Source organism: Trichomycterus rosablanca, chromosome 11 (genome assembly GCF_030014385.1).
Source record: "Trichomycterus rosablanca isolate fTriRos1 chromosome 11, fTriRos1.hap1, whole genome shotgun sequence".
NCBI classification, from domain to species: domain Eukaryota; kingdom Metazoa; phylum Chordata; class Actinopteri; order Siluriformes; family Trichomycteridae; genus Trichomycterus; species Trichomycterus rosablanca.
This window is the reverse complement of record NC_085998.1, coordinates 33,779,288-33,805,608: the sequence shown is the minus strand read 5'-3', so window position 1 is coordinate 33,805,608 and position 26,321 is coordinate 33,779,288. Positions and strand designations below refer to the sequence as shown.

Genomic DNA, 26,321 nt, shown 5'->3' with positions numbered 1-26,321 from the left:
GCGCTCAATTTGGTAGTGCGCTGTTAGCCTTGCTATGTGCCAGATACAGGCAGGGTCAGAAATGTCAAGTTTTGTTTTACACAGCACTGAAGAAGGAAACGAGGGTCCTAAGGCAATAACAGTTGAGAAGCAGTGTACTGTGTGAGGTGTGTGCGTATGTGAGCTCTGCCTCTAACTGACCTTGTCGATGAAATAGAGGGCCACAGCTCTCTGCCGAACACCCATCTGTTTTGATTTGAGGTCCCCCTGGTACTGGGCTCGGATAGCATCCACGCACGTCTTGAGTTTGCGAGCCACTTCGTATTTCTCCCAGTCCTTTTCACCCTGAACGCCACAGAACATGAACGTTAGCTTATCCAGCTCATCTGTGACTAATTACAGCCACCGAACATTTGCGCTGCTGTGAGTCGCTCTGATAAGGACAGATTTGGAATAAGTTTAGATTTATACTCCTCACATTGATGTCACAACCTTAGGCACTACTTGAACAGTAATTGTGTATTGATTTGATACTCCCAACCATTTATGTGCATCTAAAATAATTCAATAAATATTTTTCCGCTAATAAAATCACTACCAAAATGTCTTCATACCCACTGCACTGTAACAAATGGACTGTATTTATGTTTGTGGCTGGGTTTGTACACCCTAGGGTGTGTCTTTTTAAGCTATAAAAGGTAAAACAGTCAATTATGCATTTTAAATGAGTTTATGGCACCTTTTATTTGTGAATACATACAAGATAACACACAAACCAATTCGCCAAAACAATCTGCTGAGACATTGACCCAAGACAAGGGAATCCTGATGTATCTGGTACCAGTCCTGATGCCTGAGTGCTTATCATAGATGCTATGAATTTATGAATTATTTCTTTATTAGGATTTTAACATCATGCATTTAACTTTGGTTACATGACAGGAACGGTAGTTACTGGTTACACAAGATTCATCAGTTCAAGTTTAATGTCAAACAGTCATGAACAATTTTGTATCTCCAATTCACCTCACTTGCACGTCTGTGGACTGTGGGAAGAAAACCGGAGCTCCCACACAGACATGGGGAGAACATGCAAACTCCACACAGAAAGGACTCAGACTGCTCCACCTGACATTAGCAGTATTAAATGATTTAGAGTCCGAGTCACAGTAGTCCCTCTGTTGGTCTGAAACAGAAGTCGTAGTCTTTATGTCCTCTGGCGTAATTGATTCTTGGCCACACAACAATCTGTTAGCGGTTGGTGGCTTGTCCCGTCTTGGATCACTGCAGCTGAGTACTAAATCATGTCTGCTGCATTCAACACTTATACTATAAGTAAACATTTGTCTAACATTTACCATCCTCTAACTTCTCTGGTGGTCTAACTGATATAATTATAAAAACTGGTTTTGGTGTTCTGTTTAGCTTATAAATACTGTCCACCCAAAATTTTTAAATCTAACCCTATTATATTGGCTCACATTTGACTGGTTATATTTTTATGTATGAACTTTTTACTGTCATGGAAAATGTTGGTGTATATTTGTTTTACCCCTGTGGCTTGCTGAAATTTAATTGGCTGACAAAATCAACGTTGCACCAGTAATACGCTGACAAACTGACAAGTACAGTCGTATTTACGGCTAGAGAGAGTGACAGAGGCAGAAAAGAGCAAGAGGTGACAGGTGAGGAGAGAAACTCAATGTAGGCAGTCAGGCAAAACTGCCTGAAAGAAAAAAAGCCAGAAACTCATTTGAAATCTTTCCTCCTATGGGAATAACCGTGCTTATTGTGACACTCGAGTAATTGAGTAATGATGGAATTGATTGTTTTGCACCCTGATTTGATTGTGTCTGAGAGGCGGTGAATGGAGCGAAACAAATAATATGAAATCCACAGTGCTGGGGACCAGGAAACACACACTTTCACAGAACGCATTCACTTACTGCTCGGCTTTGATTAATCAGCATCCAGCACTTCAGCTAAATGTCATCAAACCCTAATCTATTAACCAAGGGAGGGAAATGTGGATTGACATGATGAAGAAAGAAAAGAATGAAAGACCTACAGAGAGCAGGGAGCCTGCAAGGAGCATCAGGTGATCTTTAATCCACAATGGTTGGAGTTTAACCAAATGTTGTGTGTGTGTTATCTGGCATGGACTTGACTTTTCATGACGGTCCACATATTCTTCTATCCTCCCGAGACCCTGCAGTCACATACCGCATTACATTTAGGCTTTGTCATGACTTATACCTCCGTTCTGCTTAACTTAGACCTGATGTCCCCATTAATAGACATTTTTAGCTGCCATCTAGTGGTAGCAAAAGTACTAAACAATAAATAAGATAAAAGCACAATGACAAATGCTTAAATAAATCAAAAGTCTTAGGAGGCTAAAACAAAGGTGGGAAACCTCTGGCCTCCTTTAATTAAGTGGAATTAAAATGAACCAATCAGCTGCAAGGAAAGTGAGTACAGGTTCATCTAATTAGGTGTATCTTTCTGCTATTAAGTAAGTCTCATCAAGTTTAAAAATACTTCAAACATTTCCTAAGAGGCACAGGAAAGTCGACAACTAGTGTTGTATCTTTCAAGAAAGATAGCCAACGGATTACTTTTTCTTTGAGGTGAACAGACAGCCAAGCTTTATTTGTGGAGAAACCTTTATCTTTCTCAAAACAAGCAATATCGACAGACATCCCACCACCAAACATGCCCATTATACCAGCCTGCAGGGAACTGTATGAGCTGAGAATATTAAGGGCCCTAAGAACAATTTGATTGCACAGCAATCGAAAAAGGAGCTGGACATTGTGACCGATGCAAGTGATGAGCAAACTGATTGTGAATGGCTGCTGTTGCCCAAGTACTAGGTCCAGAAAAGGTAAAACTGTTTAATGACATTAGCCATTTTTGTCTCATGGCTGTGTGTATTGTGTACTGGAGTTATCAAAAGGTTGCTGGTTAAAGCCCCACCACTGACAAGTTGCCACTGTTGAGCCCCTGAACAAGGCCTTTAACCCTCAATTGTTTGCCCTAAAATTAAGAACTGCATATCTTTAAAAAGTCTAAGCCTACTAGTAAATATCCTTCCATGTTGTATTTTTCCTTAATTTTACATTCATAAAAATGCATTTTGACCAGACTTAAAGGGCCCACATGTACCCTGTAAGACAGAGTGTGCACACATGTGAAAAAATTAATATACCTTGAGTTTGGAGTTTGCGTTGAGCATCACATATTTGCAGCTGCCCTGCACGCACTCTGTCCAGCTGGCCAACCATGTTACCGTGTTGTCATGTCGAACCTCTTTCCATTTGTGACCAGCAGGAGGCTCTGGGATATGGGAATCTCTGTAGAGCGGATCAGAGCAGTAAACTACAAGCTTGCAAAGAGGAAGACATATTTATCACACACAAGAAAATATATAAAAGCCCTAAAGGGTAAAAAAAAAAAGGAAAGATCAGGTTTCCACTTTGGAAATGTTAGCATTGTAGTTAATACCAGGTTGTCTCCCAGCTTTTAGTAAGGTTTTTTTAATGCATGTTTTCCAGGTACTTGGGTTCCCACCTTTCCCCCTCCCGAAAACACTAAGTAATTAAGTTAATGCATCCTGTCCAAAGAGTATTCCTGCCTTACACTGGACTAAACACAAGACTATTTGTAAAAATACTGAAATTAAAATGGAATACTAACAGCAAGTAGCAGGTGTTTCAGCACTAAAAAACGATAACAGCGCCCGATATGCATGTTTACCAAATTACTCCAAACTCAGCTGCTTCCTCTCAGTCTCATATGATGTAATAATGTTAGCTCATCACTGTTAAGTGTTCAGGTTTGAATCTCTGCAGAGCCATCGACCTGGCCAGGGGTCCACACAAACACAATTGGCCACGTTTGATGTTTTGGACAGGTCTCTTCCCGCAGCCTCTGTGACATGCAATCACCAGAACTGGTCCGGGTGTCTGTGCGAATGGGGAAGGAGTCACATGGAGCTTAGCGTGGCTCTCCATATGTAATATGACCAAGTGTAACCCCAACCCTGGCAGGTGATCAAAAGCAGCCACAGACTGGACACATGTCAAGGGAGGAGTATAGTGATATGGCTCTGCCTGATCAGATAAGGGTTTGTGCAAAGAGCAGAGGATTTACATTTGGGGAATAAAAATGATTAGATTGTGAGATAAATGGAGGGAAATCCATGAAAATATACTGACTAGAACAATAGAAGTGTCTATTTTACCCAGTTAGTTAGAAGTGTTAATCCTGTCAATTAAACTACCACATCAAATACTATAAAACAATAAATCTAAGCACTAAAACTGTACCTGAATAACAATACAAATACTACAGAGCCAGTGTAGACTGGTACAAGGTAAGAGGTAGTCAGGTAGTTACTTGCTGCAGTTGATGGTGATGTCCTCTGGCTGGATTCTCCTCTTTAGCATGCCCTGTTTAGGATGGTCACCTCTGCCTCGGAACAGTGCTGGAGGCTCAATCTTAAAGTTGCCAATGCGTTCACGATGGTGATCCAACATACAGAAACCGTACTCTTCTAAAATCTTCTGATTGGCCTCTTTAATTACCTAAAGAACCATACAATAAACAGAAAGCTATTAAAAATGGTAGATAAATTAAATATTAAGTATATATTTACTATGAAAGCCATTTACAATGAGCACAGGAGATAATCCTTTTTATAATTTTAATACTGACACAAAAGGATTGTACAGCTATGGATACAAAACAATTGAACTAATACTATATAAGATGAGGAAGAAAAAGATATAGATTAGGCTCAACATCTGGCCAAGTAACGGGGGGTGGGGGTGGGGGGGGGGGGGGTTGGCAGTGCGTCAAACAAGCGCAAACTAAACAGTGGGATCACATCCCTTGAGCATCAAAAACAGCTGGCATGGACTCAAACTTTTTTTACATTGGAACATAATTGGTGTCTGGGATGGATGTCTGACGTGCATCAAAAAAGCGTTCAGAAACACACTGCCTGGTGTTTGGGTGGCTTGTCTATTGTGCTAGCCCATTACCATCAAGAGCTTGAGCTCTCGAGTTCAAATCTTAGCTATCTTGAGCTATTGACCTGGCCAGGTGTCCAACAGGCTAAATCGGCCGTGCCCGAGTAAGGGACGTCAACAAGGCTTCTCATTTCTGCTGAAAATACGCCCTCTGCTGGCTGGTAAAGGCAACTGTACGGCTGAGAGGTGATTCACAGAGGGCATGGTGTTACATCTGTATGTGAAAGCTCTCGGAGTAAAAATAGTGCGGTGCTTATAACAGGGGTGGGGCACGCAGTAGAGGTTGGAAACTGGAAATGACCACATTGGGGGGGGAAAAAAGAATGATGATTTTAACATACCGGAGTGAGAAAAAAGATGGCCTAAGTCAGTCGGAGAAAGGAAAAATAAAAGCTACCCAAAATATAATGGATAAAAGAAAAAAGTCTAAAGCAACTGAGGTAGAAACAGATTTAGACAAGTGAGTGCTTTCTAACTAAGTTAGATTTCATAACTTTTAGTAAATAACATGTGGACAAGCTATCAAGCTTTTATTTGAACTTGAGTGCTATAGCCTTGACTGGATAAAAGTCTACAAAATATTACTATGTATCTAGCTCCACACCACCAGTAAACCCTAGCAAACCTTAAAGAATGGTAGAATAAAAATGTGATTTCTCTCAAACTAAACCACAATTTACAAGTCTGAAATCTGCCACTGCTTTAGTGACATTTTCAATTATGGATAGTCAGTAGCAATGATGATTTCAATGTGTTTGAGAGCTGAAGTACTCACCAGCTTCTCCTCCTTGCTCATGTTTTTCCTGGCCTCCACTTTCTGTCGGTGCATGACATGCAGCTCACCAAAGTCACACTTATTCAGGTCAGTGATCAGCATGCGTTCTTCTAGAGTCATCTCCTGCATGCACACACGCACACAACGGAAATAGCAAAAGAGATAAAAACAAAGCAAAACATTCATTTGGGCTAAATGGGTGTCGTTAGTGGTCTGATACATTATGCAGTATATTGTATGCAATTTGGGACACAGCCTTTTAGGCTTTGCGTCATTGTAATATGACTTTACATAATACAGTTTCATACAAAGGAAACATTTCCAGACAGCCAACAGACCCAAGTTAACACCTTGCTAGTTAATATTATTATTAATTATTTATAAGGATTTTAACGTACAGTGTATCACAAAAGTGAGTACACCCCTCACATTTCTGCAAATATTTTATTATATCTTTTCATGGGACAACACTATAGAAATAAAACTTGGATATAACTTAGAGTAGTCAGTGTACAACTTGTATAGCAGTGTAGATTTACTGTCTTCTGAAAATAACTCAACACACAGCCATTAATGTCTAAATGGCTGGCAACATAAGTAAGTACACCCCACAGTGAACATGTCCAAATTGTGCCCAAAGTGTCAATATTTTGTGTGACCACCATTATTTTCCAGCACTGCCTTAACCCTCCTGGGCATGGAATTCACCAGAGCTGCACAGGTTGCTACTGGAATCCTCTTCCACTCCTCCATGATGACATCACGGAGCTGGTGGATGTTAGGCACCTTGAACTCCTCCACCTTCCACTTGAGGATGCGCCACAGGTGCTCAATTGGGTTTAGTCCATCACCTTTACCTTCAGCTTCCTCAGCAAGGCAGTTGTCATCTTGGAGGTTGTGTTTGGGGTCGTTATCCTGTTGGAAAACTGCCATGAGGCCCAGTTTTCGAAGGGAGGGGATCATGCTCTGTTTCAGAATGTCACAGTACATGTTGGAATTCATGTTTCCCTCAATGAACCGCAGCTCCCCAGTGCCAGCAACACTCATGCAGCCCAAGACCATGATGCTACCACCACCATGCTTGACTGTAGGCAAGATACAGTTGTCTTGGTACTTCTCACCAGGGCGCCGCCACACATGCTGGACACCATCTGAGCCAAACTAGTTTATCTTGGTCTCGTCAGACCAGAGGGCATTCCAGTAATCCATGTTCTTGGACTGCTTGTCTTCAGCAAACTGTTTGCGGGCTTTCTTGTGCATCAGCTTCCTTCTGGGATGACGACCATGCAGACCGAGTTGATGCAGTGTGCGGCGTATGGTCTGAGCACTGACAGGCTGACCTCCCACGTCTTCAACCTCTGCAGCAATGCTGGCAGCACTCATGTGTCTATTTTTTAAAGCCAACCTCTGGTTATGACGCTGAACACGTGGACTCAACTTCCTTGGTCGACCCTGGCGAAGCCTGTTCCGAGTGGAACCTGTCCTGGAAAACCGCTATATGACCTTGGCCACCATGCTGTAGCTCAGTTTCAGGGTGTTAGCAATCTTCTTATAGCCCAGGCCATCTTTGTGGAGAGCAACAATTCTATTTCTCACATCCTCAGAGAGTTTTTTGCCATGAGGTGCCATGTTGAATATCCAGTGGCCAGTATGAGAGAATTGTACCCAAAACACCAAATCTAACAGCCCTGCTCCCCATTTACACCTGGGACCTTGACACATGACACCAGGGAGGGACAACGACACATTTGGGCACAATTTGGACATGTTCACTGTGGGGTGTACTCACTTATGTTGCCAGCTTTTTAGACATTAATGGCTGTGTGTTGAGTTATTTTCAGAAGACAGTAAATCTACACTGCTATACAAGCTGTACACTGACTACTCTAAGTTATATCCAAGTTTCATGTCTATAGTGTTGTCCCATGAAAAGATATAATGAAATATTTGCAGAAATGTGAGGGGTGTACTCACTTTTGTGATACACTGTACATACTGGCAGAACAGGCAGTTACTGGTTACACAAGATTCATCAGTTCACACATTTCATGTCAAACACAGTCATGGACAATTCTGTATCTCCAATTAACCTCGTTTGCACGTCTTTGGATTGTGGGAGGAAACCCAGACAGGAATGGGGAGAACATGCAAACTCCACACAGAAAAACCTGGATGGCCCCACTTGGGGGTCAAACCCAGGACCCTCTTGCTGTGAGGCAACAGTGCTACCCACTGAGCCACTGTGCTGCCCTGTTTTTTTTCTCTCTCCAATTTTTCCCCCCAATTTTCTCCCCTAATTTAGTCATATCCAATTACCCTGATTGCAGTACGCTTCAACTCCACTGATACAACCCTTCACTGAGGAGCTTCGCAACCAACACAATCCCTTCCCCCCCCCAACACGTGATCAGCACAGACTGCATTTCTTCACCTACATGAGGCGAGTTCAAATGCTGACCAGCCTTGTGCACAGAGAGCCACACCTTGATCAGCATTATTCCCCAACTCTGCTCAGGAGCCATTAATCAGCCAGCAGAGGTCGTAATTGTACCAGTTATGAGGAACCCTGGTCCGGCTTACCAACCCTGTGAACAACAGCCAATCATTGTTCATGTGGCCTCCCAGCCCAGCCAGATGGCAGAGCTGAGATTTGATACAATGTAAAAACTTCTTAACTTATTGTAGCTTTATGCTCTGAATTGGTTAGATAATTACATACCAGGATAAAGAAATAATTTCGCATCAGCTGGGACCCCTGAAGGGCCATTATGGATTTATTTAAGTCTTAAGTTGAATGTCATGGACTGCAGACGTTACACAGATGATGTGTGGTGTAATGTAAAACACAGCAGCATCTCCAGAGGCTTGGGTTCAGTCCCTACCACTGATTACTGTAAGGATTCATCCAATATCTGGTCATATTTCAAAAGCAAGCTTAAAAATCCAATCCTTTCCCATGATAAATCAGGTTCTAAAAACTATGAATAATTTTTTTGGAGTTCTGGTGCACTTTAATGCCAAAGCATACTGAGGTACTGAACGTGTAGAACAAGGTACTCTCCAACTGAGATCAGGATTTGAATAGAAGCTTAGCTTCCTTTGTGCAGGCTAATAGAGTTAATATGAGCCATTATGGAGCACTAAGCTAGGTTAATCCAGACAACTGAGAAAATCAGAGCGGTGACCCTCCTACCCTGTAATGATCAGTTCCTCCCTAGAGCAAAATTGAAAAAATAAAAAAAAGAAGACTTAGACCAGCAGGAGGATGCGGCTTCAGAGACGAGGTGTTTCTTATCCCTTGTTAAATGTCACCCCCAATGGTGAAACACTGTAATCTCTCCTCCTGGGGCCAGCACCAAGGGACCACAAACATGCAATTTAAATTCTGTTCTTTTGAAAGGGTGACCTCTATTCCCCTTTGGCACCACTTCATTCTGTCAGTTTTGCTTGAGGACATACTCTTTCACACATAAATACACTTGCACCCCTGGGCAACTACATCAATAAGGCGATGAAGAGGACAAGGGACCAAAACACGTCACACACTTTTTATGGTCTTTTGACACCTACATTAACTGGAATTTTGACTGCAAAGCAACAGGTGTATCATCATATCAGCTCAGAATGATTTTAGTGGCTGATGCAGTGAATTCAGAAAGTATTCAGACCCTTAGATTTTTTTTTCTTTGCACGCTATTGTATTGTGGGTTTGATTTGGAATAGCTATAGTTGCAATTTGTACCAATCAATCTACACTCATAATGACAAAGTGAAAACCACAGGGCCGTTGTAGCCTAGTGGTTAAGGTACTGGACTAGAAATCAAAAGGTCGCTGGTTCAAGCCCCACCACTGCCAGGTTGCCACTGTTGGGCTCCTGAGCAGGGCCCTTAACCCTCAATTGCTTAGACAATATACTGTCAAAGTACTGTAAGTCGCTTTGGATAAAAGCGTCTGCTAAATGCCGAAAATGTAAATGTTTTCCAAAAACACATTATCAATCAAAGCTGACAGTATTCAAACCTTTTATTTAATACTTTGTAGAAGCCCCTTTGCCAGCAGTCACACTGAACGTCAAGTCAAATTTATTTGTATTGAACTTTTTACAATAGACATGGTCTCAAAGCAACTTTACAAAATCTAGGACCAACAGACCAAACACCCCTGCTGAGCAAGCCAGTGGCAAGGAAAAACTCCCTTAAAATTACAGGACGAAACCTTGAGAGAAACCAGACAAAAGTCCTTAGATACATTTCTAAAAGTTTTACACATCTGGATTTGGACAGTTTAGCCCATTGATGAAGGCAGATTAAAACTGTCAGCTTGTATGGCAAGTGTGTGTATCATGCCAACTGTATCAACTCGAAATATAATCCACAACACAGTGTGCAAACAGTTGAGAGATCTGAATACTTTCTACATCCACTATACACATGACAAATATGGCTTTGGCAAGAGTCGGAAGAATATTTGCCTGATTTGACTCTGGCTGAGAGCAAAACACATCTACCAACATCAGTGCCCATCAGGTACCCATATACTTCTGCGTATATAGCAGAACGAGAGGCTGTTGTCCTTGTGCATCCCATTAAAACAAATGAGTCTCTAATGTGAATTAATTACCAGCAACACTTTACATGGGTAAACTTATCACCTCGATAGAGTGCTTTTCCACTAAACTTCCAGTCTGCTCATTACTGTAGAAACCCCAGTGCTGAACAGCACTTGGTGAAACCAGCCATGCAGTGAGATACATGAACTTCATTAGTACTGGCACTGTAATCGCGGCATGTGTTTACATTAAAACTTAATGTAAAACAAATATAGCCTCTTGCTTTAGTAGTTAGTATGTATCAGTAACAGTATAGTGAGTGTTGTGTACTGTGACCAATAGACATGGCATAGCAGTCTCTAAGCAGTAAGAACTTTTTTGTTATGTAAACACAAGTGGCGCTTATGCCAAGACCCCAACACAGAGTAATCTAACAACAGACAGATGGACAGAAAGAAAGTTTTTTCTTTTTCTGAAATAACAATGGACTTCCCGAAAAAGGGGGCTTGATGGCAGCATATGTCTCCCTCAAATCCTTCATTCTACACACGCTATAAAAGTGTGGTTCTGTAGCCAGAGTGTGTGTGCTTGACTGACCTGTCTGCAGCCCAGATCTGTCTCCTATTAAAAATTTATTGCTGCCACCATGGACTGTTAAGCATCTGAAGTCTTGTATTAAGCAAAAATGGCCAAATAGTCCAAACATTAGTCATCAGTTCCCAAATGACTAAAAAGTGTAGTGAACAGGGAAGGTGATGGAACGCAGGGATAAACATGTCTCTGTACCAACTTTAAGCCGGCTGCAGACATCAAATTCTATATTTGTTTCTATTTCCAAAATACAATTTTGGTTCCTCATCAGGTTACAAATCCTGTTTATGGAGTAACAGCCAAGCTTTGTACACTATATGCTTTAAATTTAGATTAGTTTACAAGTTTACCACCGCTTTAGCCTGATTAGAGTGGCAGTGGGTCCGGTTTTTCCCCAGAATCACTGGGTGCAATGCTGTAACACACCCCAAACAGGGTGCCTAATCATCACCAGGCCTCAGCAATCCACCCTCAAATATAGCCAATCAAGTCTGTAAGTAGATGCCTGACTGGCTGATGGCACAGCTGTGGTTTCGAACCCTGGATCTCACTGTAGTGAGCTAGCGTTTTTTACCACTGGGCCACTTGAGCACCTGAGATTTCTTATTTTAATGACTACTTTGTCTAATTTTAATTTTGTTAACATAAACACTACATTCACAGGAGCTACAGCTTTGCTTCTCTACACTCATCTGATGAACGGTTCTTTTAATTAGCATAAATCATATCAAGATCTCATTACTGTATTGCTATGCGATGATACCATGTTGAATCAATCTGTCCTGTTCCTCATTTTGCCATCCCTCACTCTCTCTTTGATTGACAGCTGGGCAGTGGGAGGAGACTGTGCCCAGTCAGGCAAGGAGAAGCTTCCCATGTTATAATAAAACAGTTAAATTGGATTTGTTTGAATGTGGGAAGCGAGTTGTCAGGATTAGCATATCAATGCCTTTATACAAATCGTATTTTCAAGAGCATTGAGCGCTAAGCAGCACGAAATTAATTCTGCATGATAGGCTTCAGGCCCTGCTGTGGTCCCCCCTCCCAATAAAGAACCCATCATTCGGCTCTCCCCACTCAGCTGCACACATCTGACCAGAAAAAACTTGGCTCTGAACTGAAGGATCTATTTAAACTGAGAAACAGAGGGAATGAAAGTGAAGTTGAACAATCTCTTCTTTGGTTGTTCATACTTGTAATGGGATTAATACGAAATGTAAAACTTTTAATGGTGTTCTTTCTCAAATTTTGATAGTCTAGCTTGTTCAAACCTTAAAACGTTATTGAAGCTACGCTGTGACCAGAGTGAATAGATGTTCCTTTGACTATTCAGTATTTATCAGCTCTAGAGGTAAAGGCAAATTTATCTTTATGAAAAGTGCAATAGTTCTCAAGAGGCTTTTAACTTTAAAGATAAGCGGTCACTGCACCATGAATGGACAGGAAGACTCACTGACTTGCAAGATGTCTTCCTAACAGCAAAAACTCACCGATCAGTCTTCAATAGCCAGATATTCACTTACATGTGTGAGATATTACTCTCCACTATATTAGTACCACCTGCAAACCTCCTCATTCATGTAATTATCCAACCAGCCAATCATTTGGTAGAAAGGCAACACCCAAAAAAGCCATGTTAGGTACTTAAGTTATTACAAACAAATGGGGAAGAAACGCTGATCTGAGTGACTTTAGCATGGGTAATAGTCCCAGATTGCCTAACTTCAATATCCTGAACTTTTATACCCAACCATGTATAGAGTTTAAACCGAATTGTGGGGAAAAACCAAAATCCTTTACTGAGCTGCAGTTCTGCAGGCAAAAACCCATAGTTGACTAATTAGGTCAGTGGAGAGTGGCCAGACTGGTTCGAGCCGACAGTATGGCTCTGCTAAAGCAACCACTGTTCAAAATTGTGGTGACCAGAACAACAGAATGCTCAGCTCCCCATATGCAGCTTCTTTTTATTACATACCAGTGTTGGGTTGCCAGACAGAGGCATATTACATAAGAAGAGCCACATTAAGCTCCATGTGACAAACCACCGCCACTCTAACTCCTGTGTGGACAACCGGCCAGGTCAGCGGAAAATGTTTTTGGTGCATGTTGTATGTCCCCAGCATCAATTGTGTGTCTCAGAATGTCTGAGTATTGATGCCAACCTTGTGCATGCCTCTACGGTCACAATGTACTAGATTAATATGATCAAAATTGTGACGGTAAATTTGACTATATTATACATCTGTTTTATACAAAGACAATGTAAAACACACACATACCTTTCTCCAGTCTTTAAAGAAGTTGTTGCGGAAGACTTCTGTAGTGGTGTATTCATGGTCAAGCATTTGAGCGAAGAACAAAGCTACCTCCTCAGCTGCCAAACTCAGCTTCACATGCTTGCCTATTGCACACAAACACCAAAACAGTTTTAAACCAGCAAATTAGTCAATTATAATGACAACCATGATGAAAAATATTCTTTGCAAGCGATATTTTAAATTTAGGACATGATTTATTGATCAAACTGTCTGACCACAAGTGGTTTTGATTGACACACTGTATTTACATGATATTTAGCAGACACGTAACCAAACCGGCTTAAAGTTAGAACCAAATACCATCAAGTAATCAAGGGCTAAGTGCCTCTCTCAGAGGCCCAACAGTAGCAGCTTGATGGTAATAAAGATTAAACCAGCAACCTTCTGATCACCAGTGTAGTACCTTAACCACTGAGCTACCACAGGCCATATAGAGTAGCTTAGTGACTAAGGTACTGGAATAGTGGTCATAGGATTGCTGGCTTAATCCCCACCTCTGGCAGGCTGCAACTGTTGGGCCAGGCCCTTAAACCTTGATTGCTTGGATTGTACTCAGTCCCATTTGTAATCCGCTTTCTTTGGATGAAAGTGACCAGTAAATGTCAGAAATGTAAATGGTAAATTAAATACACACCGTCATAGTAGAACTTGACATCATCTGGGAGGGGCTGAAAGTCAGGAGGAAAATATGGCCCTTTGTGTTCTAGAAACTTCCACTTGACACCATCTTCATACCTCTCCTCCTCCCACCTGAGGGATTAGAGATTGTGTTTAAACCACAAAAACCAGAAAGAGTTTCGTTCTCACACAACACGTTCTGTTACCAGCGCCATCGCTGCTGTTCCTCTTCCTCCCTCTTCTTGATCTTCAGAGCCCTTGCAGCTTCAATCTCCTCCTTGGTCTTTTTCTTCTTCTTGCTTGAGATAGGCTGCTCCTCCTTTTCTTCTTTCTTTACTTTCTAAAAAAAATAATTATGGGTCAATGGCATGACATGCAGGGTGCTCATTTTTATTAAAACTCTAAAATACATTACTAGTGCATGTTTCACAAAGAAAATCAGCCAAGTCAAGCAGCCAAGTTTCACAGCAAAAAACAACACGTTCCATTCCTTATTAAAAATGAAAAATGGGTCCATTCGACCCAAGGGGCTTAAGAAAAATAGCTTTAGATGACATTAAATTGTCCCACTTCACTAAAATAACTTGTATTACTGATTACACCTTAGCACGCAATGTAGGTGCAGAATTGCCCAAGTGCCAAATGCAAGGAGAACTAGGCAGATGGAATTTTCTCAGATAAAGCTTAAAGAAATGCTTTTGCATGCCTATTTGAGGGGGGAAATTGCATCACTGACTGCAGTGAAGTAAAACACCCCAGACAGGCTGTTAATCCATTGAGAAACCTTGACTAGCGCAATTTACCACTGCGTCACCTGAGCGTCGTATTGAAACTGTAAACTATTATGCGTTCCATCAAACTGGGAAGCACTAGAATCATTCAAATCATAACCAGGAAAGCTGATTTGCATCTTAGTCTGTATCTGTCCCAGAATAAATGTAGGCAACTGCTGAGCATGTATCAACAGGAAGAGTATTAAGGAAGACTGTCAGGAAGAGCATTAAGATTTTGGTTTTTTTTTTTTTTAATGGTTTAACTCCCATGGCAACACAGTTGTTACATCCATGGCAGGATCGTTCAGTATATTTATTTTAACTAAGGATCAGATCAAAGTCTTTACTGTTCAGGTTTGGGTTTGTCTGCCTTCATATGTTTGCGTACTGTTCCAGCTTTAACTTTGTCAAATATCTCTTTCATGGTTCAGGTCTTTCATAGTTTTGCCACTCTTGTAGATACTTGGGATTGTCAATTACCTTTCCTTTTGTCTTTTTCTTCTTAACACCAGAGTCTCCTTCGCCATCCTGTACTGCCTTTTTCTTTTTCTTAGGCCTGTTGGGCAGTAGTACAAAGAAAAACAAACAAAAACTCTACAGTTTACTGTATTGTAGCACACATTAATACGCAGATCATTTTACCATTTTACTGAAATGTATAATATAAATAAAACAATGATGCCCAATTGCCCTCCTTGCAGCCGTATTATCTACATTTCTGGGAAGGGTTTCCACAAGAAAATCTGCAGGAATTTGTGGCCATTTCACCAAAATAGCATTTGTGAGGGTGCACTGGTGGCAGAGTGGTAAAACACCTTAGCCCACTACTGCGGAGATCTCAAGCTCTTGAATTCAGATCTCTGTCCTGCTAGCAACAGATGCCTAAACAGACAGAATTGGCTGTGTCTGTGGGAGAGCACCAAAGGGATTCCTCATTGCTAATGCAGTTGCGGCCTCGGCTGGTTGGTGTCTGCACAGAGACAGGGAATAATGGAGATCAGTGTGTGACTCTCCTTACATGATACTAATCCCTATGAGAACCTGTGTTGGAGGGTAGTGGACTGAAGTGGTAGAGAAAATACAACTGAGTAATTAAATGAGTACATTGGGAGAAAAAGAAAAAATGCATAAATAAAAAAATTAAGGCATGTTGCTGGATAAAAGGTTGTGGCTCACAATAGAAGTTCCAATTTGGAAAGGCTCTGACCACTGAGAAGCTTTGACACCAAACTTCAACCTCCCTTTGTGCATGGAGAACAGTCATTAATAATCAATAAAAGGTCAAACTGTTGCTATATTTAGAAATATATAATAGATTTAACATAATACACCTGTTAACGCGTGCGGCTGAAAAAGCTGAACAATAATTAGGACAGGTGTTTTCTTTTGGCCATATAGTGTACATCCACATGAAAGCGACACAGAGGTGTTATAAACAGATGGCACGCCGAGTGGGTTTTTTACATCGCAGGGTAATCATACTCACTTGTTAAATTTCTGTTTACACGAACATATTTGGAGGCAGCATGGTGGAAACAAGCAAGTTAGGCGATGATTACGGTAAACTGAACAGACCGATTTAGCTCTGCTACAATAGCTGCTATGTTTGGCAACACGAGCCACAGGAGTTGAATGGGATTAAATGCGGACTACGCATTTCCTACTGCTAAAGCAAAACAAAAAGAAAATAAGCTTGCAGTGTTGCGGCTCAGTAATGCTGCTGGAAAAAGGGATGTATTTCTATATGCAACAACTGCTTCTGCCAGCTGGAGAAAAGTTATTGCATCCTTTCTAATTGCCTTTGTTATAACATGCAACACTATTTACTTATTAATTTATATCCTAGGATTTTAACATCATGTTTTACACTTTGGTTATATTTATGACAGTACAGGGAGTTACAGGTTACACATGATTTATCAGTTCAAGTTCAATACTAAAAACAGTCATGGGCAAATTTCTATATCCAATTCACCTCACCTAACATACATGTCTTTGAACTGTGGGAGGAAACGTAGCTCCTAAAGAAAACCCACACACAGACAAGGAGAGAACATGCAAACTCCACAAAGAAAGGTCTTAGACCCTTTTACCTGGGAATCAAACCCAAGACCTTTTCACTGTGAGGCAACAGTGTTACCCACCGAGCCACTGTTACACTAAATGATTTCAGCTTATAAAGCAAAACACGACACACAGAATTGGACAAAACAGCATTTTGGAAAACAATTACAGTTTAAAAAACATAATTGGGCACTGAACAGACGTCCTACGTTGCTTTCACACGCTAAGCCTTTTGCGCCATTTGCTCACATGAAACGGGGTTTCTGCTTGAAATAATAGACTTGAAATAATAAACACCATTGTTGACATGAGAGGATAAAACCCAAAAAAAGAATAAAGTGCGTGCATGAAATGTCATTGTTTCGCTAATCTCAAGCCAATTAAATCTTATTGAAAAGCTAAAAAGCCACAACAAGTAATTCAAGGATTAGTAAACATGAGATAGCTATCTATGATCCAAATGTGGTCTTCCTATTTCACAGCTCACTAGTCACCATGCTGTATTTTGCTCACAAACCCATGGTTAGCATTTTGTGAAACAGTAAGAATGTTTCTTTGAGTACAGAGACAAGTGGTAGTAACAGAGCAGTGAGGCAGCAATGCTTATGGTAGCACAGTGGCAAGGTAAACAAATTTACTCCATTGAAAAAAAGACAGTCGGTTCAAAAGCGTTTTTGCCTGCATCATGTGACTTCAGCCTTAGGGAGGAAAAGCCACAAGTCAGCGGTATGAGAGTGGTTCAAAATAGCAAAAACAAGGTTTCAAAGTCAAAGTGCTGACTTGAATCCCATCGAGATGCTGCGGCAAGACCTTAAAAAGGGCAGTTCATGCCGGAAAAACCCCCTCGTAGCTGAAGTAAAACAATTCTGTAATGAAAAGTGGACAAAAATTCCTTCACAGCGATTTAAAAGGTGCATCTCTCAAATCTTTGATTAATGCCAAGTGTTGCAATTACTTTGTTAAATGCATGATATAGGTTTTGATATAGAACAATAGATATAGAACAAATCTTTAATAAATGGGATGATCATTTTAAATCTGCCTTTTGTGTTTACTTGTGTTGTTTCGGTCTTAAAATCAATTTTTAAAAATCAAACTGAAACATTTAAATGTGACAATTGGGGGCAAATACTTTTTCTACAGCTCTGTTCTTGTTACCGCTTACTGTGTATGTATCAATAATGCAGGATGAACCGTATCACTTACATAGAATGTGCCGCAGAGGAAGAACCGCCATCAACGGACTCTTGCCTTCTTTTCCTTTTCTTCCCTTTCTTTTCAGTCATGAAGTCTCCATCATCTGGTTCCTCCTTTACTTTTAACATGAGCCTGTTTATCACAGTGCCAGCCAGAAAGAAAAGGACAGGAATAAAATAAAGCTTATTAGAGGTCTATTACACTCTGAAATACTAAGACAACCAATCATTTCTTGAATGGCAAGAACTTAATTACAGTAATTAAAGAAAAATGCCTTATTAGTGCTGATAATTAGAGCAATTAGATGCTGGAATAGTAGAAAAGAAAGCTGAGACTGAAGCAGGAACTGAGGAGTGACTAAACTTTATCAATTAATTCCATTAAGCATAACAGTGACCTGTGCACTCGATTTCAGATCTGGCTCTGCTAATGCCAAAGTAGAAATGCACCAAAAAAATTTAGCATTTTAACACTTGACCTCTAAAAATCTGCCTTCCTCCAGCAATCAGCAGCAGGGTCAATTTTAGAAAATCTATTTGGATGGTGGCCGTCTGTAATTAAAAATACATTTCATCAGTGTGAGGTGGCGAGAGTGCAAAATTTAGACTTCAGTCTCGTTCTGTTTCACAGGAAAAACAAGTTCCTGTATTGAGGTTTTATCAACCTGCACACTAATAAAGAAATTAATTTCCTAAAAGACAGTTAATGTAGCCGGCAAATCAGGATGGCTATCGTCTATGAGCATCAGTACACAATGCATCAGAATCAAGGGCAGATATGGATTGGAATTGGGATTGGAATTGCCAAATCCAGATGCTGACTGCTTTACAGCTGAAGGTTTTAGCAAAACAGACAAAATGGGAAATTATTTAATTAATAGCCACAACCAGAGGAAAGTTTTTTTCAGTACCTTGTGTCATCAACTGATTCAAAGTCTGTGTTCTCCTGTTTAGGGCTCTTCAAACAAAAAGAAACAAATATATATTAATACAGACAGTAGACAACCAATAAGGCTAATGGCTGGTCATTTATTCTATATATGATTTGACTGAAATAGGTACATCCTACTTACATTGTCCAATAAACATTTAGCTGCAGAACACATTTACGTTTAATTATCTATTGTTTGTTTATTTTATTTTTTCTGAAAATCATTACAGTAATTCACCTGGAATCATACTCACTTGTATAACTGCTGTGCTTTTATTTTATTTATTTGGATTTTAACTTCATGTTTTACCCACTTTGGTTACATTCATGATAGGACAGGTAATTACTCATTACACAAGACTAAGCAGTTCAAGCCTTTAATGTCAAACACAGTCATGGACAATTTTGTGTCTCCAATTCACCTTACTTTCACATCTTTGGGCTGTTGGAGGTAACCCATGCAGACACAGGGAGAACATACAAACTCCACACAGAAAGGATCCGGACCGTCTTGCTGTGAGGCGACAGTGCTACCCACTAAGCCACCATGCCACCCTTGCAGTTTGCGTCATGTAAAAATATGCAGATTTGACCTCGGATCTCCACAGCGATAGGCTAGTGCATTAGGCCAGATGTATGTTTTTGATCTGGTCCCTTGTTTTAAATAACTAAATTAAATACAGTGGTCACAGGGTCACCAAACCTGGACAGATAAATCTCAAAATTTGGTGTGAACACCACAAATCCATAGATGCAACCTGCTTTGTGTTAACAGTTCAAGCTGGTAGTGGTGTACCGGTATGGGAAATTATATCTGGCACACACTGGGCCCCCTATTAGAATCTGGCCCGTGTTTGAACGCCCCAGCAGATCAGCATGTTGTTGACGACCAGTGTTTCCTGTTATGGCCACAATTTAGTCTCATCATGGCTCTCACTAGCATGGTAATGAATCATGTCATAAAGCACAAAGTCATGTAAAACTGGTTTTGGGAACTTTCCAAAAAATGATTAGTGTACCGCAATGTGATCCACAGTTACCAAATGTAAATCAGTATGTGATGTAATGGAACATATTCCAAACCCATGTTTATGCCACCTGAGTACAGTAAATACAGTATAATCTATATTCATATGTTAACAGGACAGTCTCCAGACCCACTGCTATCCTCTCCAGGATCATATTAGGTTATATACTGGAACCATTTTTGGTTTTGGGATTCTACTGGTTACAGGTAGGTCACAGAAAGGCAGCTGACAGTTTGACGCATGAAGGAGAAATTCAACGCTGAATGCTCATGCTGTGACTGGATGGCAACATTATCGGTGCCACATGAGGCGAGCTGCTTGCCAAAGGGCATCGTGTTCCAGTGTCAAAAATACCCAACTGACAGGAGACAACGACATGAGGGCAAAGCTGCATCACTCACACTTGCAGCTCATAAATGCGTGAAGATCAAGGCCTCAGTATGTGCGGAACTAATTACGTTTACAGACAATGTGGCTTAGTCGGAATCGAAAAGCAATAAAGTTAATTATTATGGACTGAGCAATTCGATAAGCATGGAATGGTAAAGAAAAGCTAATTTCAACTATACTATTGAACTGTATTTAATTAAGATGTAAACAGGAAACTGTGCCGCATGCTAGTGGCCATGCTGCACCGCGCCAGGCTCGTGGGTTTAATTCTCGTCTCATTACTGCTTGCAAGGAGTTAATTATGTTTTTCTTAGCTGTGTTTCCTCCAGTCTCCCTACATTTGCCAGCAGGTAAATTGGCTACTCTCAGTTCCTGTTTACACGTTTCAGGACAAATTTCAGGAGGTCGGCTTTAATGACTGGCATACACTGGGTCAAATGCATCAAAGAGATAACTCGACCCACATCGTAGCTGGGTTTGGGACTGATACAGCCACATAACATATTGTGGTTCAAAAACACGGTCACCAGGGTTGCCAGGTTCCATGGAAAGTCATCATGACTTCACGAAAGTTGTGCGTGAGCTCTCACTGCCAGCCGGTGAATAAAAAGTGGCAGCTGTAACAGTGCACTTTTCAATGGGAAGCCAAAAGATTGCAACATTATTTTTAATAATATATGATTTAAGTGCTACGCTGTCACACAAACCCTGCTCTGACAGGAATAATAAGAATTGATAAGAATTGTAGAGAAGCTGTCAGGTGATTGTGGCTTAGAGTTAATTAGCATTAGAAAAGATGCAAAAACCACAACACTGCATCAAAACACCTTTTAAAATAAACAAAATAATATGGTTAAGGCAATTTGGAAGTTTAAGACTTCTTGCAGGTGTTCTGGAAAACATTCTCCCTGTGCTGGGGCCAGTTAAAAAATGCTGAGCATCACTATGCTCTATTTCATCCCAATTCAAAGCCAAATCTTGCTATGTCTGTGCTGAAACAGATGTTACCACTGAGCATTATGGGGCCTAAACTGCCAGTAGGTGTGAGGACCCTACAACAGATTAGCAATGCATACAGGATGAGCTCTGGCCCTGCGCCCAGTATTCCCAGAAAGGACTCTCAAACCACTGCAACATTGACCAGAATAAAGCTAGTGTAGATAAGTGAGTGAGGTAAGAAAACTTCAAGGCTAAAAACAAATCTACCTTCTGCTGCTTCATCTCCTCTTCGACCTGAGACTTCTTTTTGGTTTTAACTTTCATCTTCTTATATTTGCCACTATGCCAAGAAAGAAAAATGAAACAATATTAAATAGTAAAAAAGTCAGGAAAAAAGAAAAATGTTCACAGGCTGAGATGAAAATAGGTTGTATTTTCTCTTTTAATTTAAGTATGTGACAGCATGCCAGCCTGACATCGCACTCGCGCCGTTTCTGACGGTAACAGGTGTCTGTACTTCTTTTGCATGAATTAATTACGAGAGCCAGAGATGAATGATTTTGTCTGCATGTTTCTGTCCATATCATGCCTGAGATATCACGGTAAATTAATTTATTCATAAAAAGATGAAGTACAATGCTGTAGATAATGAATGCAATCTTCCACCCACTCACTTCGCACTTTGGTTAGATTAACGATTGCTGGTGCAGATCATTTATTCACGAGACCAATTTGTCTCTGTCTCTGGTTCCAACACAGAAGGCGTTCCTGCCGCCAAACATACTGTTGTGTATAATAACGCTCAGCTGTTGTTTGTAATGCTGTTAAGTCCTAGTTACACTCAGTTCATTAGCAAATACTTCAATAAACATGGTGTTGAGTAAAAAGTGTATGGCATCAAAAACAAGCTGAAAGTTAACTCAGGATTAAAGATATGGAGCTGTTTTTTAGGAGGTGACCTGGAAAAAACACCTCCATGGATATGGATAAACCCATGTTTTGACTTAAATTAATGCTCAATGGTTAGGGAGTCACCAAGACAAATAACTGATGTTTCACTGGCTAAATCCCTGAGTTAAGTGCTGCAAACTATGAAAGTAGTGTTTCAATTTGGTACCACGCTACCCCCCTTACAGTAAGCAAGGGCTTAGGACTGAGGACAATGGACTGATGTCACGTCACATGTGCTGTGTAGAGCAGTTTTGATGCCCTGGAACTGAGGATATCAGAAGTTTCAATTTGGAACCAGACTACCGAACCCAAAAATTAAACAAATAATAAATTGCACCAGAGGTACAAGGTTAGACTGTTCCTATTACCAGTGATCTGACTGATACTACTGTCTAAGTGTAAGCTTAAAAAGAAAAAAACAACTTCTTCAGTTCTACTCACAGTTTAGTGTCTTCACCAGAATGCACATCACTCTTGGCTTTTTTGGCTTTCTTCAGATTGGCCTTCTCTGCTTTGTCTTCTTGAGTCATTGTTCAAAAATCAGGCAGAAATCCTTTAAATGTGGATACAGCTAAAAATGCAGACAAATAAAATTATATCATCTTTGCTGAATAACAAACTGCTCTTTATTGGTTACATATTGCACCACATATGGTGTAAAAGCTATTTTCATAACTTAACATAGTGCATCTAATCTAAACAAATTGGGATGCGTCTATAGTCCTGTTTAAGGTCCCTGATCAAAGTCAAGCAATGTGTAATCCTTTATAATTTCCAGGTAATTCCCTAATAGTTCAGGGTGGAGAAAACACACGCCTTATTGGAGGGGGACCTTCTGCTGTCTCATGAATCATCTGGTGCACCTTTTATAGGGAGTCTAATTTACCAATAACAATAAGCTAATCCAATTGTCTAAGATAAACTTAGACAATTCAATAAATGATTGCATGCTACCCTTCTAAATTATCACCTCCTAACTGTTCATGAAGTAGCATGTAAATGCCAATTGTTCTTCATGGGGGGGCACATATGCAGGGAAAACAGCAATTTGGGATTCAGACTACATTCAGCTCTGCATAAACTATTAGCTTTACTATTAGTGTTTGGTTTTATGGGTTGTGAAAGGTACACTGGGTTAATAATACATCATAAGCAGCTTTAGTTTTATTTTGGTGGTGAAGAATGCTCTAGAATGTCATTTAATTTTCAACATAGGAAGCAAGGGGCCGTTTACTGGTCCAAATTACCCTGATTACATTTTACATGAGCGTTTCATTTATTAGATTTTACCTAATTATTGCCAAAAACGCGATTAGGTTAGATTAGCAACTAACTTACAGTTTTGACGCTCAACGCATGGCTGCAGTTTCATGTGTATGGTTTAATTCCAAATAGCTTTCAACTGGGCATTTAGCCCCCTAGATAGGGCGTGTAAAATGCTCGCGTGTGAAGTGTATTCTTCAGTTTTTAAACACTAAAAAACTTAAACTTTTATACATTTTCTCGCTGAATAAACATCTTCTTATAAACCATTATCAAACCTACTTTATATGGCTGAATCACAAATAAAGTTCTGCTATGCATTTAGTACACTAGGTAGGGTTTAGTAAAACACTTGCAGAGAAAGGCTGACGCCAGTTGGGATTTGGCCCGTTTTCCCATTTCAATTAGGAATTTCTTTTAATAACGTATTTTTACATTATATATGCATTTAATTGATCGTGATTTTTTCTTTTTTAACACCAACTATTCAGAGGATAGACGTTTTTACGCTATATGAGTTGCCAAGGTTTACTTCGTATGGCTAAATCCCAAACAACTTTTGATTGGAAATAAGGTACACTACATATGGTCTAAATGCCACTGTTTCAAACTTAATAAAGTGCACCTACACAGGCTGTACGAGGATGATTGTAATTCCGCCTAAATCTTAAACTCAATTCCCCTTGCTCAAACCATGGCCTATAATTAATTCATAATTAATTCAGTGTTTTTAGTTTAGATGCGTTTGGTTGTTTTAAAATAAAATGCCATATTAAGTGTAAAATTTGTTTAATATACCCAAATAAGTGGCTCACTTAATAACCAGTTAGCTAGGTCTGATTACAAACCGTCAATCAAATGGACGAAAACGTGTTACAATGATTAAAACATATAAAATAAAAGGAAAATGTAGGTTTAAACTATTTCTGTCTAAATATCGAGTAAGAGGCAAAATTACAGATATAAATGAATGGATTTGATAAGATAATACTGAACACTCACACGTGTCTCACACTTACAGGTGACAGTGAAGCTCCAGGTGAAAGCAGCAGCAGCAGGACTGAGGTGCTCCCACTGTGGAACTGCTCTGATATTTCTAAACTCTGTTTAGCCCAGGATGGTCCAAACTTTTTATCTGCAGATCGACACTTTTACTAATACAACATATTCGTAATAACAACAACAACAACAACAATTAATTATAATAATTCATTAAAGACATTTTAATTAATGGGGTATAATAAATGAAAAAAAAAAAGCATCAGCAAGCAGCACCTAACAACATTTAGTGGAGGACAATACGATTACTGGTGACTTGGGTTGAATTATTAGCTTTAATCACCGTCTGTGAGTTGTGGCATGTTGTCTAAACCCAGACATTTAGACAACTAGGCCAATACTTTATTTGCTGAACCACCACTGCCTGTCTAATTAAGTTGCTAAAATACGCTCTGCATTTACTGTGACAATGATATTTGAATAAACATTGAATAATAATATTCACCATCACATTTTAGGGTCACTGCACTGTGGTAATGGGGCAAGCAAAGAAGCCCAGGTGTCTCTGGCCCCTGCAGCTTCTCCCAGCTCCTCCAGTCCGATCCCCAAGTGTTTCCATGCGGATCCCTCCAGCGGGTTCTGGGTCTACACTGGGGCCTCCTTCCAGTAATTATTATGATAAAAAATAATATTAAGAAGAAGAAAAAGATGAGGAAGAGGAGTAAGAATCAGCTACAAATTCTACACAGTAAAATTAACCAGTTGACACAATTTGTAATAAAAAAAACTGTACTCTCACAATTTTTGAAATCAAGTAAAAAATTCCAAATAAAATGTAGATTAGCTGCAGCAAGTTTTTGGTGCCCTGTTATGGTTAGAAACCCCTACACTTTATTTCCTTACAATAAAAAAAATTATTGTAGTTTTAGATATAAATGTTGTTGAACCACCACTACCTATCTAATTAAGTTCCTGAAATAGGCTCTGCATTCACTGTGACAATGATATTGACAGACAACATATAATATTGGAATTAAAATTAAATAATAATATTCATCATCACCTTTTCTGCTTATCCATTTTAGGTTCAAGGTGGTAATAGGGTAAGCAAAGAAGCCCAGGTGTCTGTCCCATGCAGCTTCTCCCAACTCCTTTGGTCTGATCCCGTGGCATTCCCATGCGGGTCCCTTCAGCGGGTCCTGGGTCTACCCCGGGGCCTCCTTCCAGTTATTATTATTATTAAAAATTAAGTTAACAAGTTTCCAATGAAAAAAAGCTTATGTACTGTCACACTTTCTGAAATCCAGTAAAAAATTCCAAATAAAATGTAGACTGCAGAAAGTGTGTGATACCCTGTTTTGGCTAGAAGCCCTTTCACTTTATTTCCTTGAGATTTAACAACATTTTTTTGTTGTAATTTTAGATTTGAAATGTTTTAAGAGAATTATTTTGGAAAAACGCAGGCTGGACTGTTTGAATTGAGTGCAGTTATTTTTCTTTTTCTTATGGTGATTACTTTTAAGGTTGTTACTGCATTTAAATACTTGTTTAGCAGTTGTTTTATTGCTCTTTTTAGTATATGTGTATGTTTATGTACAGTATATATAAGGTGCTGGACTAGTAATCAGAAGGTCACTGGTTCAAGCCCCACTACTGCCATGTAAATGCTTGTATATACATGTACTGTATATGTATGGGTTTATGTGTTTGTATATATTTTTTTTAAATCTCCCTTTGGCTTTAAAGTTTAAAAACAGATGACTTTTGTATGACTATTTGAAGTTTATATCATGGTTTTGTTCTTGAGTCATCAACAAGAAGAGGGAAAAAAGAAAATGAGTGCGGTTCCTTTAAGAAGAACCCGGAAGCGCATTAAATGAGGAAGGAGAAGCGGGTTTATTTTGGTCCTGGCATTGAGGG

The 26,321-nt window shown here is 39.9% G+C and overlaps 1 protein-coding gene across 7 annotated transcripts in view; it reads right to left on the bottom strand.

The window, feature by feature from the left end:
- The window catches only part of zgc:173742 (DNA topoisomerase I, mitochondrial), a 42,331-nt gene that overhangs the window by 14,952 nt on the left and 1,058 nt on the right, over nucleotides 1-26,321 (bottom strand). Inside the window, exons 1-15 of one of the 7 annotated variants that reach the window (XM_063004224.1) lie at nucleotides 25,465-25,734; nucleotides 24,907-25,061; nucleotides 24,422-24,537; nucleotides 22,581-22,710; nucleotides 21,456-21,528; nucleotides 18,812-18,858; nucleotides 17,911-18,033; nucleotides 15,121-15,196; nucleotides 14,074-14,207; nucleotides 13,884-13,999; nucleotides 13,211-13,332; nucleotides 5,791-5,913; nucleotides 4,381-4,568; nucleotides 3,191-3,335; nucleotides 181-324 (exon numbers count right to left, since the gene is read on the bottom strand). In XM_063004224.1, the coding sequence (XP_062860294.1) occupies nucleotides 181-324; nucleotides 3,191-3,335; nucleotides 4,381-4,568; nucleotides 5,791-5,913; nucleotides 13,211-13,332; nucleotides 13,884-13,999; nucleotides 14,074-14,207; nucleotides 15,121-15,196; nucleotides 17,911-18,033; nucleotides 18,812-18,858; nucleotides 21,456-21,528; nucleotides 22,581-22,669 (1,380 nt within the window). In that variant the 5' untranslated portion in view covers nucleotides 22,670-22,710; nucleotides 24,422-24,537; nucleotides 24,907-25,061; nucleotides 25,465-25,734. Of the gene's footprint in view, nucleotides 1-180; nucleotides 325-3,190; nucleotides 3,336-4,380; nucleotides 4,569-5,790; nucleotides 5,914-13,210; nucleotides 13,333-13,883; nucleotides 14,000-14,073; nucleotides 14,208-15,120; nucleotides 15,197-17,910; nucleotides 18,034-18,811; nucleotides 18,859-21,455; nucleotides 21,529-22,580; nucleotides 22,711-23,477; nucleotides 23,494-24,406; nucleotides 24,538-24,906; nucleotides 25,411-25,464; nucleotides 25,735-26,321 lie in introns of those variants that run through there. The other 6 variants (XM_063004226.1, XM_063004228.1, XR_010013985.1 and 3 more) reach the window with 6 other exon arrangements.